The 20,287-nt window shown below is 41.3% G+C and overlaps 1 protein-coding gene across 2 annotated transcripts in view; it reads right to left on the reverse strand.

Annotated features, from left to right (window-relative positions):
• DENND1B (DENN domain containing 1B) overlaps positions 1-19,436 on the reverse strand; it is a 147,360-nt gene extending 127,924 nt beyond the window's left edge. For both annotated transcript variants that reach the window (XM_054285843.1, XM_054285842.1), the window contains exons 1-2: positions 19,355-19,436; positions 16,502-16,566 (exon numbers count right to left, since the gene is read on the reverse strand). In XM_054285843.1, the coding sequence (XP_054141818.1) occupies positions 16,502-16,566; positions 19,355-19,371 (82 nt within the window). In that variant the 5' untranslated portion in view covers positions 19,372-19,436. The remainder of the gene's footprint in view (positions 1-16,501; positions 16,567-19,354) is intronic.
• Between the last annotated feature and the right edge of the window lie 851 nt (positions 19,437-20,287).

The raw sequence follows: 20,287 nt of genomic DNA on the forward strand, positions 1-20,287 counted from the left end.
ACCAGGACTGCTCCAAATTGCTGCTGAGGCCAAGGGTACAAAGAGCGCTCAAACCCCAGTGTGTTTGCACAGGAGGATGGGCCCACATTTCACTCAGAGAAAATGTCTGTGTTCAGCAGCTTCCAAAGCCAGGGTGACCATGGGTACCCATGCAGGAGCAATGATGGTGACAGCCATCAAGGCAGTTTTTGGGCAGTGGCACACAGCCTGCTGTGCCTACACCCAGCAGCACCAGCTGCTGCACACAGGCAGAGAGAGGAATGAGCTCCTGCAAAACCTCCTCCCAGTTTTTCCTCTCTGCCTTGAAGGCCAGAATCATTATTCTGACACATTTTCCATTTTTCTTTCAGTTAGAAATACAAGAATGCAGTCTCGCTAGGGACACAAATGGATGGAGCAGGTGATAGGGGCAGCCCTCCAGGCCCTTCCCTAGCCAGACTGATCCCCTTTCATTCACAATGAGGAAGGACAGAACATTTTCACACTTGTAAAAGGGAGACCTGATGCTTTTGGAGATCACTAAAAATGGGTAATGGTTTAATCTGGGATACAAGCAGGCAAGAGCTTCACACAGTGCATATTTTAGACTGAGGGTTCAGGTGTTTTGTTCCAAGCAGGCAGCCTTATTTCCACAGACCACACGCTGAGCTCCTTGCAGCAACATCAGACCTATTTTAAGCTGTCAGATCTGGAAAGAAGAGTTAAGCATCTCTCAGAAGATATTTCCTGGATATTTGAGTCAGCTTCAGGTTGTGCTAGCCAATACCACCAAAGCACTGAACTGCAACACATGCTGTGATTAACTTCAGCTGGTTTTATTAACCAGTGTTTTACCAGCTTTGTGAAAGAGAACGTGCCTTCACATAGGGATCATGTATGCATTAAACATCAAAAAGTGCACACATAACTCACCTGCAGTGAGTAAAATTCCTGAATCTGTATTTGCCCTGATAAGCAACACCCTTCTTTGTGCACAAAACTTCAGCAAGCTAAATTTTTAACACAGAAGTCTAATTTAAGAATACATTTTTGTTGTTCTTCCAGTTATAGAGCATCTTCTTAACAAACAGCCTCAGTCACAATTCCTCCGACACACACACTTGCACCCAAAATTAAACCCAAAAACAAGAAGACAGAAAAACAGGGAACCAACTGCACTGTGATAAGGGGTTGCTTCATTAAGACACTGAGCAAGATATTGAAATCTCGTTTCTGATGTACCATGAAAAATTTCTTTTACAGACAGTTATAAACCAAATACATAAAACACAACACATATTTAAGAACCACCCAGCATAGATGACTTGGTTTACCTTTGTCTTCATCTATGTGCTCTTGTTTACCATCTTGTTCTTACACTTAAACTATTTCTCATTCCTGACCTTCAAGGATATAGTAAAATGAACATCTAACAATTATGCAATACGCTCTAGTCTAGAAGCGGCTAACGAAGAAAAGTGAACTACACACAAAGGTACATCTAAACTCCCTCTTAACACCAACAAATACACAAATAATCACTTGTCTACCATCACTTTGGACACAAGTCACTTCAATCTCAATTATTCCATTACTAAAACTCCTTCAAAATATGGGAGTTATAGATCTACTTACAAATGAGTAAGATTTTAAGCCATTGTACAATGTATGATTCATTTCAAGTACTACAAAGCCCAGCAGCTAAGTTTAAGACAAAGGTTACTGATTATAATCCTCCAGTAACACTTGCAAATTACTTAAGAGAATTCGGATTATAAACTGTTCATTTTTTTCCCCAAAAAAGGTTCCAATAAAGGGTAAGTGAATACATAACTTCTTTCTTTTGCTTTTGGAATGACAGTCAATAGATTCTCAGCTTGTTTTTTTAAAAAAACCAGAACATAAACTTCAGCATTTGTTTTTTTCTTTGCTAAATATACAGGAAGACTTTGGCAACAAAAAGGAAGCTCAGAACAGATTCATCCATTCATAAGTTTCATAGCACATTCATTCCTTTTTTATGGTTCTTTAAAACATGGATTGTTTTCAAATCTGCTTCCACAGAAAGCAATACCAATCTGCTATTAACAGAAACAATTATGAGATGCCCTGAAATTCTAAAAGCTCATTACAAATGTGACAGAATTTTCAGCCTGAACTGAAGCAGACTCACAGTCCACTTCACTACTCTATGCATATTGCTTTTCTTGAGTAAAAAGAAAGAAATCAAATGAAGTCTCTTATCTTAAGTGTAACACATCTGTGCGGTACCTTGAACTCCAAGAACAGAGTTCAGCAAGATCCTCCCCTCTAAAAACAAAGACATGAGAAGTGATGCAACACAGAAGCAAAGTCCTAATCTGCTCCCCCCCCTGAAATCAGCCCTTGGTCACTGGATTTTGTTTGCATGTCTCCTTGCTGCTCTCTGGGGAGCCCTGCACCCTGTGACAGGCACAGACATCCACCAGCTCTGCTGGGCCAGCTCTCTCAGGCAGGACAAGTTTAGAGAAGCAAAGCAACACTGGGACTGTCCTACTCCAGACACAAGAAAAGCTAGCACTTTGAAAAATTATGTAATTTCTCTATAATGCAATTATATCTTCATTTCCAGCATGTACACGTCATCATCTTTGGGGCAGTTTCAGGACTGCTCATCCACTCACTTTTACTTCAATTCCACCAACACAGCTTCTGTAATTGAGAGAGCTTTTGCTTTCTCCCTTCTGCCTGTGGACAGACAGGTTGCAGAACAACCTGACAGCAACACTTCCCACTACCACCAAAGAAGTAGTGCCAAGAAATGCACTGTGCTCGGTATTAGTCATTTACTTAAAGATATTGAAGCACCCACTTCCTGCAAAATGCTATTCAAAGACCTGTGGTTTTTCGCAGAAGTTGCCTAATGGACACTTATTGGCAGTAAAGCTCCTTGATGTGGCCCACAGGGAAGCATCAGCCAAGCTTTCAGCACCATGATCCAGGCTTTTGACATTTCCCTTCACAGTCACTGGTACTTGCACTTCCTACTAAAGCAGAGGATGTGTTTTACCTTTGTGGAGCCATTCCCTGTTTGGCCGAACAAGGCAAAATCCAATAAGGTTTAAGGATTATGTATGGCCCTTAAAATGTTGGGGGTATTTTCATCCTTTTCCCTTAGCACTGCTAAGTCAAATGAAAACATAAATATCATACATGCAAAGGAGGAAGCAAAGACAATACAGGACACTCACCAGAAGAAGGAAGAAAATATCAGAGCTCTGTAAACATACTCCAGAGCTGAAAGATTTTGTAACCTATTAATAACTACTGAGCTATCTTGCCACAAGTTGGGAAGATATTTCATCTATTGTTTATAAAGTGCTTTTCTTTGTTGACTTAGCACTATTCAAGACCAGACTTGGCTGGTATCCTATACAACACTGTGTTTTGAACTACCTTATCTTTAGTGCATGTGATCAGTTTTCTAAGCACAGATAATTCCACAGGGAAGGATTGCAGTTCATTGTACATAAAGCAGATTTTACCTCCACATCTGTGCATCCTATCAATGCCCATCACTTCTAACACAGCTACATATGAAAGAATTCTTGTTTCACTGCTCAAATATTTTACCTTATGACAACTAAAAATTTTATTAGAATGTTTTAAGAATTTCAGATTAGAGGAGTCAATTAGCAGATCTCAACAAAACACCATTTTCCAATGTAGCTCTGTAGTAAACGCTTTCTTAAGAAGAACCTAATGAAGTTGAAAACACTGATCACTCTTGGCCAAAAACTGTCTCTGCCTAACCCTGCATATTTGCAATATTCCAGTACATCTAGTTAATACCCTGTGAAGTTAAATAAAAGCATCCATAAATGTTGGTGGACCATGTATGAGCATGACATGATAATTAAACTTTATAACAATTGATATATATTTCAAATTTGGTTTCTTTGGTTTTCAAAACATACTATTTTCTTGTAATGGATCAGTATTGCTCTCTGAAAAGAATATTAATTTAAGATAACATACACTATAATTTTTTTTGGCTTACAAACATGATAGAACTTCTAACATTCCTATTAAATATATTAATTTAATATATACTGCCATGACTTAAAAAGAAAAAAAAATTAGATTCTGGAACATTGATTAATAGAAAGGCACTTTCACACTTAACTTTGAACATTTATCTCAAATTAAGCAATCTGTATCTGTTTCATGATTTGCATTGTGTTCAATGCACAAGCACAAAGCTGCTATACCAACTCCTATGCTAAGTAATATATACTGGTCTACATACCCAAAGCAACATTAACTAAATATAGCTCTTAAAACAAAGCGAAGAAAGAAAAGACCAAACTCACTTTCATCTCTCTGCATACAAAGCGTTTCCAAACATCACATTGTTTGCAAATATTGTTTATGCTGTTCTGGCACTTTCTGTCCTAGCAAAACTTTTGTCTTGCTCCCTGAAAGATGAATATTTCAAGATGTGCTGACAATTAAAACATACTGGTCATGCTTAGATGAATAATTTCTAGTGTTAAGATACACAGAAGCAGAACTTCAGTAGCAGAAGTCCCCCAGTACTACATGCCAGTATCAAGTTTCCTTGTTTAAGATAAAAGGAGGAGTGTACATGGTGAGACACAAAACAAACAATGCTCTTTTATCAGATCATAAAATCCCATTATGTTCCTAGGACATAATCTGAGAAATTCTGATTTGGGTTCATACAGACCCCAGTTATGTTCTCAGCAGAAATCCAGAACTGCATCTACTAAGGGTATATATTTACTTTACACAGATTGGCTCTAAATCCATGCTACAGCACAGCTGTAAGGAGCACCTCTGCAACTTTCCTGAGTTGAATTAATTCCAGGCTCTTTTACTAAAGTTATTAATGAGAATCTTAACTGCTGAATGCGTAGATCATTCTGCAATCCTAGGCCACATCTTACTGGTGAAGTGACTGAATACACATTCCAATTTTTACAGTCAGTACTTCTCTCTCCTTTTAGATGGGATGTTGAATATTTTAAAAGTTGGAGAGCGTATGAAGTATACAACCCCTTTTCACCAGAAAGCTAAAATTTCTACTGGGTACTCTCCTTTTGCAGAGAACATTTCATAACAAGGTATCCTTATTTTCACACAGATTACGACACAGTATTTTCCAGTTTATGAAGGTCCAACAGCCACAGAAAGCATCACTATCCCAAACACCAAGATAGGAGAAGCCACACAGATGGATTCTCTTACAGCAAATGTTGTTACCACAAAGTTTTCTGGGAAATGCAGAGAAAATCAGCGTTTCAAAGCTGAGACATGTAAACCCACATCAGGAGGGTCAGGCAAACCCCCAGACTGAACTAATTTTGGGCTGGAAGCAAAGTATTTCTCTCATTTTAGAGCTCCAACGCCCACTGTAGTTTCAGATCTTCCTCATCTATACAAACTGCACAAAGCAGATCATATATAAGCAGAGACCAAGTCCATGCTCCCCAGCAATTACAGAGCAAGTGCTTGGGATCATGGATTTACTGGCTGCAAGAGCTCTGCTGACCACAGCCAACACAATTCACTAACTTTTTATTTCCAAAATTCATCCTATTTCATTTCCACTGGAAATTCTGGTCATTTAGTTTTATTATTGTTTGATCTGGTTTACCCTGTCCTTCATCCCTTTCCCCAATACCAGGAGCTGAGATGATTTATGCTTTGCTCACTGCTGAAAACACAATGCAAATTCCCTCTAAGGACTGCAGGACCTCACAGGTACTATCAATGACAGTCTGCTGTATTTGTCAGTGTCCAGTAAGATCACACAAAATTGTTCATTTAAAAATAAGCGAGTCACCATCATTAGCTGCCACACAGTTTAAATAGGCTTTAGTTTACTAAATTTTTTTTGCCAGTGAAAAATGTTTTCCCCTAGGCACTTAAGGGATGGTCATCTGAAGTGGTTTTTGGTCAAGCAGTGTCATAGTATTGATTTCTAACATCACAACCAGAGCGCAAAAGAATATTTCCTTCAAATCATTCTTTGTATAATACAGCATATTATATCAAGACAAAAAAAAAATTCTTTATAAATTCCTTACTTATTAATTACACTTGCTAGTTCTGACTTTTTTTTTTGCCTGACAATTGTAAAAGCAATTTTAGACTAGAACTAGTAAGGTACTAGAGGGCTCCAAACCCAGGTTAAGCAGATGGAAACACATTGCATGCAACATGCCCATTCCCAGAATCTAAAACAGGTTTGCTCAAATGCACCAATTGAAATGCCTGATTGAAACTGAAACTGAACGCTCAGAACCTCACCTAACTCAGTTTCGGTGTCAGGGAGCTTTACTTGTCCTGGCACAGGACCACTGACATCACAGACTCCTCTATGTGACAACCAAAGTTGATCAGCTACAAGGAAACTGAAGTTCTTGTTAAGCTGGCAGTATTCTTAGAGGGAAAAGTTACCTGGAGGACAAATACCAGCAAAAGTCTTTCCTGGACACAAAATTCATCAGAATTTCCTCTGCTGTGTCACAATGCTGTTAACTATTTTCAGTTCTATGAATTATTGCATTATACCAATTAATACAATTGTGGTCTTTAGCCAGAATTTTGCTCACACAAAATGAAAATTTAATCTATTCCCAAATCTACAATGCCTCAAAGTGCCCACAGGTGACAGGGATCTAACTTTGAGTACGCAGGTTTTTTCTTAGGAGGTAAATTTTGTTGTGAACAGAAAAACTGGGAAAAACCATCACAGTTGTGGAACCCATTCCTTCAAAAACAGGACAAGAGGTAAATTTTGTTGTGAACAGAAAAACTGGGAAAAACCATCACAGTTGTGGAACCCATTCCTTCAAAAACAGGACAAGAGTTTAACAAAACTCAAACAGATTCCAACACAAAGCCAACATGAAGATAGTAGGACAGAGTAAGGGCATACCTAGCTGTGTTCAGCTTCCTGAAGTGGCAGTACATTTACTTTAACAAACCTGAAATACTGGAAATGAACACTAAGGGATGAATCAACAGCCAATGCTACATTGAATGGCATGAAAATCCCATCAGTCCCTCCCCTCTGTGACCTGCACAATGAACATTTCCTGCCAGCTCCAGAGGCAGCCCCAGCAGCTGGATGGTGAGCGTGCCCACAGAGCCAGCCTGCCAGGTGCCACCAGAAGCAGGAAGGATGCTTCCCTCTTGCTTTTAGCAGCGCCAGCTTTTTGAAGTGAAACACAAACAGCAAACACAGCTTAGGAGCCAAAGGACCTCCAGAAGATGGGAACAGGATGAATAAAGGATCAGCTCCTGCCAGCAAGACTACACTACAGTAACTGTTTCCCTCTTGACACTCTAAAGGCACAGTGGTTTCACTCCATTATTTCAAATTCATTCTAGACTTAAAGATTTCTATGTAAGTTTGCAAGCACCACACAACCCTTGTCCTTTACCTTTATGGTGCTACTTTTTCTTATTTTGCATTTAAACAGAACACAAACACATTCAATGCAGCACAAACTACTCTTATTTTTTTATGTACTGCATCTTAACGTGAGGATATAAAAAGTATCACTGTTCCGTAATAACTCAATTTCATTCCTGGAAACAGCTGCCTTAAAATGTTAAGCTTTTCTTTGTAACTTCTGAAGGAAATAATGCTGTGCCTATAATCATTATCAGCATGACTTCTCTGTGTCAAGTGCAACTATCTCAATACAGTTAAATTTAATATTTAGCATCCAGTATTTAACTACTAAAGAGATTTTTGCATTTAGCCAGCCCTTTGACACAGCAAAAGAACTGCCTCCTCCCAAAAGCAAACATTTCACCCCATCCACACAATGGCAACACAACAATACTTATATGTGCTCTAATACAGGTTCGAGTGGTGCAACAAATAAAACCCTTGATATTGAACAGCATCTAAAGTCAGATGCACAGGAAGTATTTGTGTCATTCTATGGTTCTGAGTTTAAGGAACAATGCAGTGTTAAACCACTTACAGAAAAATACCTTGGTTATGATGATTATGCCTCTATGATGATCAAACTTGCCATTAGTTAAGGAAGTTTTAAAAATGTGTCCCATAGAAACCCTAACCAATATGCTCTTTTCAGACACAAGTTTTTAATTTTAGCTAGTTTTCAATCTACATCTGAATACCCATTCAAATGCATAAAGAAACCAGATTCAGGAAACATAATCTAAGGGCGTTGTTCAAACCTTGTTTCTAATTAAGGATTTAACACTTGGACAAAACCTTCCAAACAAGGATTAAGAATTTTGTAAAGGAACACAGTATGACTGTAAACTGCTGCCTTGGCTTTCGCAGTGCAGGAAGCACAGATACCACACCCAAAATCTTGTTCAGGCCTTTTTTTTTAACTTCTGCTTTTTCTCTTCTTTTTCCCAAATAAAGTTTAGTACTAAGTTCTAAAATTTTCTCCTAAACCAGATTCGCAAAACATAAAAAGTCTTTGGTCATCCAAATTATTCAGTTCTAAGCACAAAGGTACAATTCTCCAAAATACATGGAAAAATATTAAAGGCAAATATCAGAAGTTAATGTTCTCAGCATTTTTTTACTCTATCTGGCAGTCAGATAGAATCTTCTACCCTAAGTATTTGCCTGTAAATATCATGTTTTTATCAGGATCTTGGAATTACCACACATCAGCCTGCCATGAAAAAACGTAGATTCTTAACATATTAGTTCCAAAGCAATGCTAGGCTCAAATCACTCTTACTACATTACTTTAAGGAATAAAACCAGCACTTATTTTACTTGGCTTCAGGGGTTTTTAAGTCCTTCACAAAAATTTGTGTAACTCTTCCCTTTGTAGCCCTGATCATGTTTTGTTTTATTTATATACAGAAGTATCTATTTCAACGCTTAGATGATGAGCATATGCATGTACACGTATCTGCCATTCTCCAGATAATATCTTCAGTGGCAAAGGAAAAAGAACTAAAAAACTATTTTTGTTAACCAGACAGGAAACCCTACACTTCAGCCTCTTCAAATTAGTGATAGACAGAAGTGTTTTACAGCTTTGCAAAAAAAGCATTTTAAACCTTGGAAGTTGAACCAGTTTTCAAAGTTTTTTCAGCAGATTTTAAATCCTCCATATATTAAAAAAAAAATTAAAGTCATAACATTATATATAGAGAGGAAGCAGCATAAAATACCCCATTGAAGAAAGATAAATCTCTGTGTACGATGGGCTGGCTGTTCAGTGTGTGGGAGGGCTGAAGCATGCTGACATTAGCTTAGGAAAATATGCAAACTCTTAACACTTCTGAATGCAAGCAATTTAAAAGCCCACAAACTATCCCCCAGGCAGCCATCTCAAATAGTGAAGTGCTAAAACGAAACTAAAATTAAATTTGAAAAAAGCACAAGAACGTCAACTTTCATACTGATTGACTGCATTACACACATTGCTGTTTTCAACTTATATTTAGTTATACTAATACTAGTTGGTTAATTCTACTCAAATTTATATAAAATCCTTTTTATACCAACTTAATATTTGTATCCCTTAACTCATCAAGTTTTTCCCTTTTAATTTCACTGCCCAAAACCTGATCACACGGCTGAAAGTGACATATGGCACTACATGAAAAACTGACACAGCCGGGCCAGTGCCTGCAGGGGAACACTTCATCTCTAGCAGCAGTGGTAGCACAGAGCCTGCCCCCACAGCCCTGCAGCTGGAATCTCTGCAGCAGAGCAGAGCCTGCCACTCCTCCCAGGACTGTCCCCTGGCCGCTGGGGAGCAGGGTCGACCCTCCCCACTGAGGTCTCTTCACCCCGGTAAAGAATGCAGGCGAGATAGGAGAAAGGGCTTTCTTGACCTATTCTTCAGCAGCTCTCACCCCTTCCCCTCCTACACACACATATCTGCACCCACCTCCAAATTACACATACATCCAAGAATCTCTGGAGGTTGGTGGGAAAAAAAAAAGATCTGTAGGAAATGAGACACTAAAAAGTGGCAACATTTTTCTCCACATTTTTGCATCTGTGGAGAAGCTAAAAGCTGTAGAGACTACACTGCATTTCTCAGTCTCTGAAGAAAATGAGGAAAAGGTAAAAAGCATCAAAATGCCCATCTTTATCTTAGATGCAGAATAATTCTTGTCTTAATTGGTTTTGTTGTTCATAATTTTCAAACACCCACTCTGTGCTAGTGACAGTCCAAACATACAGAAGACATTGTTCATACCCTCAGGGGCTTTCCAATTAAATGCCAGAAATTTGAACACAATGAAATTACTCATTTAGCTACAAGTGCAGGGTTTAAAGATGATAATTTATGAAGGATTTACAGCTATGCTTAGTGTTTGTACACTAGAGAACTTCAGCCAAACTCTGGCTCATATTCCTTGGTTTTGTCTATAGGACGCAAGTGATGCTCCACCTGCTTTTCATATACTACCTGCTTCTGTATTTAAAGCATTTACACAACCCTCAACAAAAGACTGATATTTTCTTCTCTTCATCAGTCAATCCTATAGAGAAACCAGGCTAGATTAAATGTCGTTTTTAGCTTTGAAATTTCAACAGAAAAGCAAGAAACCACCAGAGGGAAGTAGCACTAACCTAGATAACATATGAGTTACTGAGTCAGGGCAGGGGATCGGATGTTAAACTCAATAAAACTTCTGAAGAATATAAAAACAATTCTTTTTCCTAATACACAAAAACTGCATCCAAGCTAAGACTATAAGCAGATATCCAACGCTGTCAAATGACATTTTACCAATTGAAAAATTAAATTTTAATATGTTAACACAGTGTTTGAGACTAAAATATACACATAAATTAGATACTTTAAGAAAGCTTTTCTAGTTCATAGCAACATATAGTTGCTCTCCACAGTCACCTGAAGAACAGAGCATGTTTTAAAAAAGCAGAGAAACCTAATTTTCTGTGGGCCAGCACTTTAGTACCCTTCCAGCTAAAACCAACAGGGAAAAAGGTTAGCAGTATACAACCACTGCATCAAAAGTTTTTATTGCTCTTAAAAAAAAACCCTGCAGACTTCCTCATGTGTTACTCTGATAGAATTATCTTTTTCATCGGGTTCAAGAGATGCTGTACAAAAAAATGTAGAGCAGAGGAAAGAAGTTGTCTTGATCAGCATGTTACACCCAGTGGCTCAGAGAATGTGGTTAACAAACAACTCTCTAGAGTGAAGAAAAAACAGAAGAAAAAGTGCTGCTTGCTCTGTCCACAACCTATGGGCAGCTTTGGAAGACTCTAAATCTAAACCTTACCAAAGCAAGACAGATTACCCTTGGACAAAACTAGCAACTGCAGTAAACTTGGTTTTGGAACTGGGGCCTTTCTGGATTTACATACTTTGTTAATACCTTAACAGAGAGCAATCAAACCTCATACAAAGAACTTTGCATTTCTAAACTAATTCCTGGACTTAATGCATACAGTTTTTAACTCTACCAAACACACAATTAAACTGGATTTGTGGCTTTTTCTTGAAAATTTAATGAATATAAGGCCCTTTAAAGAAAAATCATTTGGAGATCACACATCACTAAGATTTACTATCATTCTGGCAGAAGCAAAATAAACTATAGGAGTTATTCATGCAATTCAACAAACTATTTAGCACCTTCTCTGGAAATCACATTGTCTAGCCCTAGAGCTATATAAGACTTCTTAGCATTTAAAAAAGCAATAGAGACAAAGAAACCAAGTTTCAAGGGTGTTCCAACAATTATTCTTAGATTAGACAGAAAATGAACTGGTACATTAAAAGGGTTTTCAAGTAAAACTTTAACAGTCAGGACTGCTTCAGACCCAAACCACAATTCAGTAGTTGACTTTTCTGGATTTACCTGTAGCCTCTAAGGAGCCTTTCTGTTGTTTTTTTTAATGTGCTATAATCAAAGAAAAAGAAGGTATAGCAGACAGCACTCTCTTAACCACACTGAAACCAGTCTGAGTCATCTTCTCAGCAAACTGTGGACAGAAACACTGAAAACTTTATGTTCACAGAAGCTGTTGCACATTGCTTTTCTACTGCTGGCTGCTGTATCTGCACTGCCTTTTGCATCTGCAATCCAATTTTAACAGAATCAATGCACAGGATATAAAAATTATAGACTGAGTTAAATTGCCAGCTTCCTCTCTACCCATTTAACTCAAACCCACTGCTCAGACTTAGAGGTGTGTATGTACAACCTGTGCATGCTTGTGTGCTCATAGATACACAGATAAACATACACTCCTCACAGAGATTACAATGGCACTATTCACTGGGACATGTCCTGTGGAAAAGTTCAGAAACATCAACCTTTCAGAAATTCAATTTACTTTTCATGATAGAAGGATCTGGACGACAAAAAAAAAAAAAATTGCTCCAGACAGCTTTATTCAGACAATTCCTAGGCTCCAACTCATCTTCCAGTGCCAGCTGCAGTGTAATTTTCAAGGGACAAAAGAGTTCCAGGAGGAGAGTAAAGCTGCTGTAGGTGCAGCTGTTGAGCAATAGCCTTATGTAAGATTGTGCACTTGGGACAACTGAACCACTGCTTCACTCCTGATACCCAGTAAGGGTGACTCAGCTCAAAGTGCAAAAAGCTTTTCACCCTAAAGCCAAAGAGAAATTCTTGTCCTTAAAATAACAGACCAGTTTTGATAGTATCTGTTATCAAGCTGCCCTATGGGTCTGTAAGTGAAAATTTAATACAGAAGGCCTGCTGCTGATATTAAATGGAGCACACATTTTTGCTATTTCTTGTTCACTGTTCATTAAGGAATAACACAGAAAAGAATTACAAAAATATGCAACTGCCTGGAAGGCAGTGTAAAACTTGTTTTTCTGTAAGGTGCTACTCACATTGCAAGCCAAATACACAATTAGCAAATACCAGGCTGTTAGAATAGCTTAGCACTTCTGTCCCAGTCACTTAGCAAACGCTGCTGAACAGAAGCTAATTCATCTCAAAAGTCTTGCAAGAAATGGGTTATGAATTTTCCTAAGTAAAAGCTGTCACATCAACTAGTTACTAATTGATGTTTGCTATCCTCAGCACTGCAAAGGACCCAAAGTTATGATCTGGGCTACAATCTCATGTTGGTTTTAAGGGTTTTGTCTCCTCTTTGGAGATTTACTCTAAAAATAAAGTAAGCATTTATCCTAAACTGTTGAGGGAATTATGAGAATATTTAGGTAGAGAATATCCTTTTTTTAACTCTCCTGTCTTAGGAAAGAGTTGGAAGATCACTGTTCTAGCAATGCTACTATGCATTCTTGTAGTTTAAAACAGAGTAACAAATATTCTTCAAGTATGTAAGCTACTCTTAAATCACAAAAAATCCAGAAACCATGTATCCAGTGGGAAACAAAATTTTGATCCGCCTATAAATAAGTACATGCTAGCACAACTGAGCCTGTAACCAATTCAAGAGCTACCTACCAAACATGAAGTGATAAATTCATACTAACTTAGATGAAATCTCTTTGGGTTCTACTCAATGTAAAGGGTTCACCTCTGTTGAAAATAATTAGTGGAATAATTGAAGAACAAATTTCTTAACACATGTAAGAAATTATATGCTGCTCCATTTCATGAATGTATGATCCTTTACAGTTGGAACAGTCCTAGGACAATGTAAAGTCTGAAAAACTGACATTCCTGGAGAGCTATGTTGTAATTAAGAAGTTCTGAAAAAATACTTTTACAAAAGCATTAAACAATTTTAACAGCAAAATTCTTTATCATGTCAGACTGTTACAGGCATGCAGAATCCTCATAAAAACATCTTGCTAAGAGCTCCACATGCAGTACGGCCACCTCCATTTTGATTTGTTAGAACAGTTATACATTGGCACAGGGAAATTAAAATACAGGAGAACAGAGACTACAGCAAAGCTTGAAAAGAAAAAGCTTAGAGATACACAGGTCACATTAAGGTCTTCCTCGCTCCTAAGTCGGCTTCTCCTGCTGCTCACTCATGCAGGGAGATCATAATTTTGTGGCTGTGATATTTCCACGGCAACACTGGTGACAGTGATGTCACAAATTCAGTCCTGACATAGCTTCAGGATCAAGTACAAGGAGCAGATGGGATGCGAGGGAGAAAGCCCCTATTTAAACACAAATCTCTTTCATAAGAAAAAGAGGCATGAGCAAAGAACCAGGTGAATGGATCGTGTTTTCAAGTATGATATATTCAAAAGATTATCCTAGCATGAAAATCTATTTAAAGGCAAGACCTACAATACAGGGTAACTGTCAAATTTGTTAGGCCTTATAATAAACCAACCTTGAAAGCTCCCTGTTTTGCATGACAAGCCCTGTGCTCCATTTCTAAAGTGGCACTGAAGACAATACACTTTTGTCCCTTGTGAATTTCCTTTAGATAACTTTAACATTCAGATATATTAATTTGATACATCACTGTGCTCATAATACCATATGTAAATACGATGTCAAGCCCTCACTGGAGTGAGTTTGTTATCTGAATTAGATATGATATGAAAGACATTAAAACAAATCCCAGATGGGTCACCAAGTACAACAGGATGGTAACTGGAATATTCAGCCAGCACTGTTAGATTGGCAAAAGGAGACTGTACTTTTGTCCTGATCTGGATGCATGCAAGAATTAACACAAGCTACAGGCCAGCTAAAGACCCTTGAGTCTCTCACCAGTTACACACTGCAGACTCCAAAATATTACTGGTAACAAACCCCCTTCCTGTCTTTGGCCACCCCATGAACCAAGAGCAACTGAGCCCACAGAGCACAGAGGCAATTGTAACAAAAGGGGGAATAGCAGGGAGTGCAACCACAAACAGTCCCCACATTAACTTGTGTCACAGTGCAAGGAGACACACAGATGTCTTAATAATGCTTCTCTCCATGAGGACAAGTAATAAACAGCAAAACTACCAAGCAAGAGAGACAAGGGAAGTGCCTAGGACCAAAATTCAGGTGTAGGCAGTCAGTCATTAACAGAGCTGCAAGCAATGAGAAGTGGTTTCTTATGGCAGCAGTGGCAGAAAGATGCACAAGAAAAATGAGAAGTTAAACAGAAGATAAAAGGAATTAAAAGGATATAGATCCATGTTCTAATCACAGAAGGAAAAAGCCCACACTGTTTAAGATTTCAAGATGAAGACCTGGAAGGATTACCAACAGTCTAGCTCTCAGGGGGGAAAGGAAGAAAGGGAATAGAATTTGCAGCCTGAAGCCAGGCCTAAGCCAAGATATGAACAGGCCCCCAGGAAGGGATATTGGGTGGGGGCAGAGACTAAAAACACAATGCAAGGAGGAGCAGATCCAAAGTCAAGTAGCTAAATAGGGTTTCCAGACATCATGTATGAAATCACTAAGGCAAAAGCTGCACATGTGATCCAAGCCACAACTATGATCATAGTTAGGAAAGTCCACCTGATTTGCCGAACTATGACAATACCAACACTAAATCAAAAAAGCAGGCAATAAACTGGAGGGTGCTGGCTGGCAACAAAAATAATTAAAAGACTTGAAGGCCCACAATTGTTTAGCTTCAACAAAAAGGGTTTTTTTCCCCAACACATTAGGCACATTCTGACAACTCACTACAGAAACGCTGTCTGAAATATAAAAAAAAAACAAGGAATAGTTTGAGGCTATAAACCTCTACAGGCCTCTTACTTGTTAAAGTAGTAAACTCTGGAAACAGTATCCATTAGCACAGTAGGACAAGAAATATAGTCTGTTTTAAGATGTAGTTTATTGTTTTTATAGTTGTGATTAAGACACAGCTGTCACAGACTAACATGACTACAATACAACCCTGACAAGACTCCTCCTCTCCCTTTGCTTTTGTAAGGCCAACAACCTCGGATAAGAACATGAACCCAGTTCCCCCAGTGGACTTTCAAGAGGTCACTTTAATTTCAGTACTGGAAAGCCCATCTTCTTTTTACCCAAGGGGAGGGGAAAAAGCCTCTCTCAGACAACTCTTGCACTACTACATCTCTTTTACCTCATGTTTATAGAGATGTGAAAGTGACGGCTGATACAAGCTCAAGGCAGCTCTCACTGCTGTTTGTATGGTGCAGCAAACCAGGGCAGCTGCCAAACATGACCTACAAAGAAAGTCTCTTCCTATTTTTTTCACAAAAATAACTTACTTTCTCTCTATCACGCTGATCAAAATTAACATTCCCCTCATAGACAGAAGTCAATTGCTCTTCTAAAATGAAATCTTACACAAAAATCAACATTTTAAGAGTAGAAAATACACTTCAAGGTTTGCAAATATGTCACGAAGAACAAAAATATTTTTACAACAGCTAAAATGAAAACATAACAAAACCCCACAACAACTACAAAGTAATAGATTTTAAAAAGCAAAAAACTAATCATAGGCACATTCTAACACAATCTCAGCCCAAAAGCAATTCAAAGTACAAAATAACACTAGACTGGCACGCCAAGTATTTTTTTCCAGCTCTCATTTCTCTATATAAATATCATAGGCACAGTGTATTACCTTCGTTTTCTGAAGCTTGGCATTTTACTTTCAGTACCAAATCAAAGGTACGTTCTGGATTTTCCCTAGAAGAAACAAACACAACCAATTATCATATACATATTACAGATCTTATTTCTACTGTTATAGTCTTTCCATTCTTTTTGTAGAATAATAAATAGAATTAAAATATTATTAAAACAAAATTAGTACTCAGTTCTAAGGAAGAACCAAAAAGTCACATTTCCCTTTACAGCCTTAAGAAAGGAATAAGAAAGATAAACAAGCTAAACTGTGTGACTTATTTACATTTTATTGTCACTGCCTTATATATCAAATAGCTTTTAAGTCGCTTCACCATACCTCATATAACAGTTAAGAAAAAAGAGCTACTAAGCTCCTTATCAATCAATCCATCTGCAACATTAATGGAGTCACAGGCAGCCTTTTCTAAAGCTATGTCTAATTTCTACTAAGTAGGAATAGCCCATCATTAGACTTCCATTTAAACGCCCTGCGTTTAGCCGCTGTCCTTTAAATGCACCTGATTACCACTCCAAGGCCGAGACTCGTTCGGCTTCCTCTTTCAGCAGATATTGATCGCCAGCTGGGCCTCTAAAGGCTGAACCTCAGGCGTGATTCACTGCGAGCCAACACGAGGGCACGAAGTGGGGATGGCCACAAGCCCGAGCTGGCCAGGAAGAGGAGCCTCCCTATCTGCAGTAGCCATCAAGGGCAGCTGCGCGTGACGGCCGGCGCCTCTTCCACCTGATGATAATAACAAACTGCGTGTGCCAACAGCAATTAACACTCAACCTAATCCCAAACTACATATTCATCGAAACGGGCCTAAATGCCATTACCACGCCACCCACCCCTCTCTGCCTACCAAGCACACTGCTATTTATATTAAAAACAAGCGGTATAACCGCACCCATATCAATTATCTATTTAACCACATAAAAGGCTCACAGTGGAACTCCTGTCTTGTGTAACACTCCCACTGAAATCAGCTGGAGATTTAAGTGTAGGAAAAAAAAAAAAGACTTGGTTCCAGGTTTCTAGAATGCTTCACATAAAGCATACAGCAAATTAAAACATTGTTGTTTCTTTAAATAAAGTATTGAATGAAATCCAAAGGCTGAGCCAGGGAAAAACTCAGCTGTCACAAATTAATTGATTCAGTACATGGTTTCACTGACCTCAGCACCATCATCAATTGAGATACACAATTATACTCTAATTCAGATTATGAAGACATAACCTGCCCATATCACACTCTTCCCTTGCATTTTAAAGCATTTTTTTGGGGAAATCCTTTATCTACTGATCCTGGGTATACGAGATGAAATTCTGGTCTGAGTTACAGCAGCCGTAAATGCAGGATATTGGAGATTTAATCTGGTGTTAAACTGTCCATTGTTCCTCTAGCTGATGAGCAGGTTCAGAATGAAACTGATAAGGCTTGGTTGAGTCACCTAGAAAACTGAACCACAAAAATCCTTCATTTGAAAAAAATGACATCTCTCCATGACATTGCTCTAGCTTAGGCCTTCGGTTTATCCTCTCAGGCTGGGGTTTTTTAATGTGAATCCGTCTGTGTTACAATCACCAAATAAGCGCTTCTAACTCAACTCCTAGATGAGTTACACTCAAAAAAAGGTCTTTGAAGTAGTACTGCCTTCTGTCTTTCACTGTAGTACTCTAAAACTGCTTTTGCAGGAAAATGTTTCTAAGTTTACTCTTCACATCCCACTACATTCAGAAGTGTCAAAAATGTGTCAAACTAATCTGAGAATTGTGAGCCTGTCTCTCGTCTCTCGTTTCCCTGCCAGCTCCGCGGTGCCAGCCTGCTCAGAGCGTCCAGACACGGAGTGTTTGTCAATTGCCGAAACCCATGTGTAACATCTTGTCACTTTCAATGTCACGGGAGCAGGCGGCCGCTGCCGGAGGGCAGCCCGGACGGCAGTGCTCCCGAACACCCCAAGAACCTCTTCTGCACCGGCCAGGCCGTAATGACAGAAGGGTGGTCCGCAACCACCATGGCCACAAGCCAAAACACAAGCAGTTTCACCTGAACGTGAGGAAGTTCTTTACATACTGAGGGCGGCAGAGCAGTGAACAAACTGCCCAAGGACGGTCGTTGAGTCTTCCCCTGGAGACGTTCCAAACCCACCTGGAAGTGTTCCTGTGTCACCTGCTCTACATGGCCCTGCCTTGGCAAGGCGAGAGGACTGGATGATCTGCAGAGCTCCCTCCCTACCCTGACAATTCTGTGACCTCCTAAAGGGATGTCTGTCACAGCCTCGGCCCGCGGCGGGCAGGGGCACTGCGGGCAGCTCTGCTGGGCCCGGCGGCCTCGGGACCGTGCTGCCACCCCCGCACAGGCCCCGTTCACCGGGCACAGCCCGACCGGCGCCGGGGCCTCTGCCCGGCCGGGCGGGCGGCTGCCGAGCGCGTCCCCCGCACCGCCGGGCGATGCCGGGGCCGCCGCGGGGCCGGGAGGCGGCGTGGGGCGGGGGAGCGGCCGGCGGGGCTGCGGCCGCCTCCTTCTCCTCCTCCTCTCCGCCGCCGCGGGCCGGGTCGGGGGGCGCCGCCGCTCCCCCCGTGCTGCGGGTCCCGCCTCGCCCCGGCTCCGGCCCCGCCGCCTCCCGCCCGCCCTTCCCGCTGTCACTCAGCGGCCGCGGCGGACGCGCCCGGCCCCTCGCACGCTCCCGCCGAGTGGGCTCCCCCTCCTCCCGTCCCCGCCCGCCGGGCCCGGCGGACCGGGGCAGCCACGGGGCCTGCTCGCCGCCTGTCCTCCGCGGGGGCTCGGCTCGGCCCGGCCCGCCGCGCCCCACAGCCCCGCCGCGGCCCCGCGAACACAGCACTCACTTGAACCTGCTGTCCATGGTCACATCGCGGGCCCCGGCGGCGGCCCCGGCGCCCCCAGGGACAAGCGCCCCGCCCGGCAGGGGCGAAGGGGCAGCGCCGGCCGCGGAGCGCTGGGCGGCGGGGGCGGCTCAGCGCAGCGGCGGGCGGCGGCCCATGGCTGCTCCGCTCCGCTCCCCCGGCTCGGGCCGCGACTGCGGCGGAGCGCGGCACCGCCTCCTCCCCCGTCTCTCAGTTCCTGTTGCAGCCGCTCCGGCACCTTCTGGGAACCAGGAAGCTCCGCGGCGGCCCGGGGAGCCGCCGGGGCTGGTGTCACCTGAGGGCGGCGGGGGAGGGCGGCAGTCCGTGCCCTCCGCGGCAGGTGCGCTGCGGAGCCGGCCCGAGCCCCGGCGGGTGGGCCAGGGCAGCGCGTGGGCACCGTCAGGTGTCCCCTCACGGGCACCTGCACCCACTGCTCAAACCGCTCACGGGATGGGTCCGGCCCGTGAGGGCACTGACACATCCTAGCGGCTCTTTCACGTTCTTCATGCGCAGCAGGAAAGGGGAGCTTTTCGTGCTAAAGGTCATAAATGTTAATTCAACCTGCTGTAATCTGCTTCGCTTTTTGTTTTATCGAGTGCTAAACAAACACTGTCCCAAACTGCTGAAGAGCTGGTGCAGCAGGGATGGCTGGAGCAAACGCACCGTGCTGTAAACACACAGAAAAAGCTTTCAATCTTCGAGTGCTTCCCTCGAGTTTGGAAAGGAAATAAAAATAACATCGTCCTTGAGAGGCTTCCAAGTCTCATTCATCTGAGAGGCACTGAGCAGCCAAATTCCCACCTACACCAAGTTTTCCTCACCAACATAGTAACACTGTAATGAAAAAGTGCATAAAATAGATTCTGTGGTACTGGGCCAAAGAAAAAACGTCATTCTTTTCACTCTTCCTCCAGA

The sequence above is a fragment of the Melozone crissalis genome, unplaced genomic scaffold (assembly GCF_028551555.1).
Source record: "Melozone crissalis strain CALT ecotype California unplaced genomic scaffold, PUWL_Pcris_2 ptg000045l_1, whole genome shotgun sequence".
NCBI classification, from domain to species: Eukaryota; Metazoa; Chordata; class Aves; order Passeriformes; family Passerellidae; genus Melozone; species Melozone crissalis.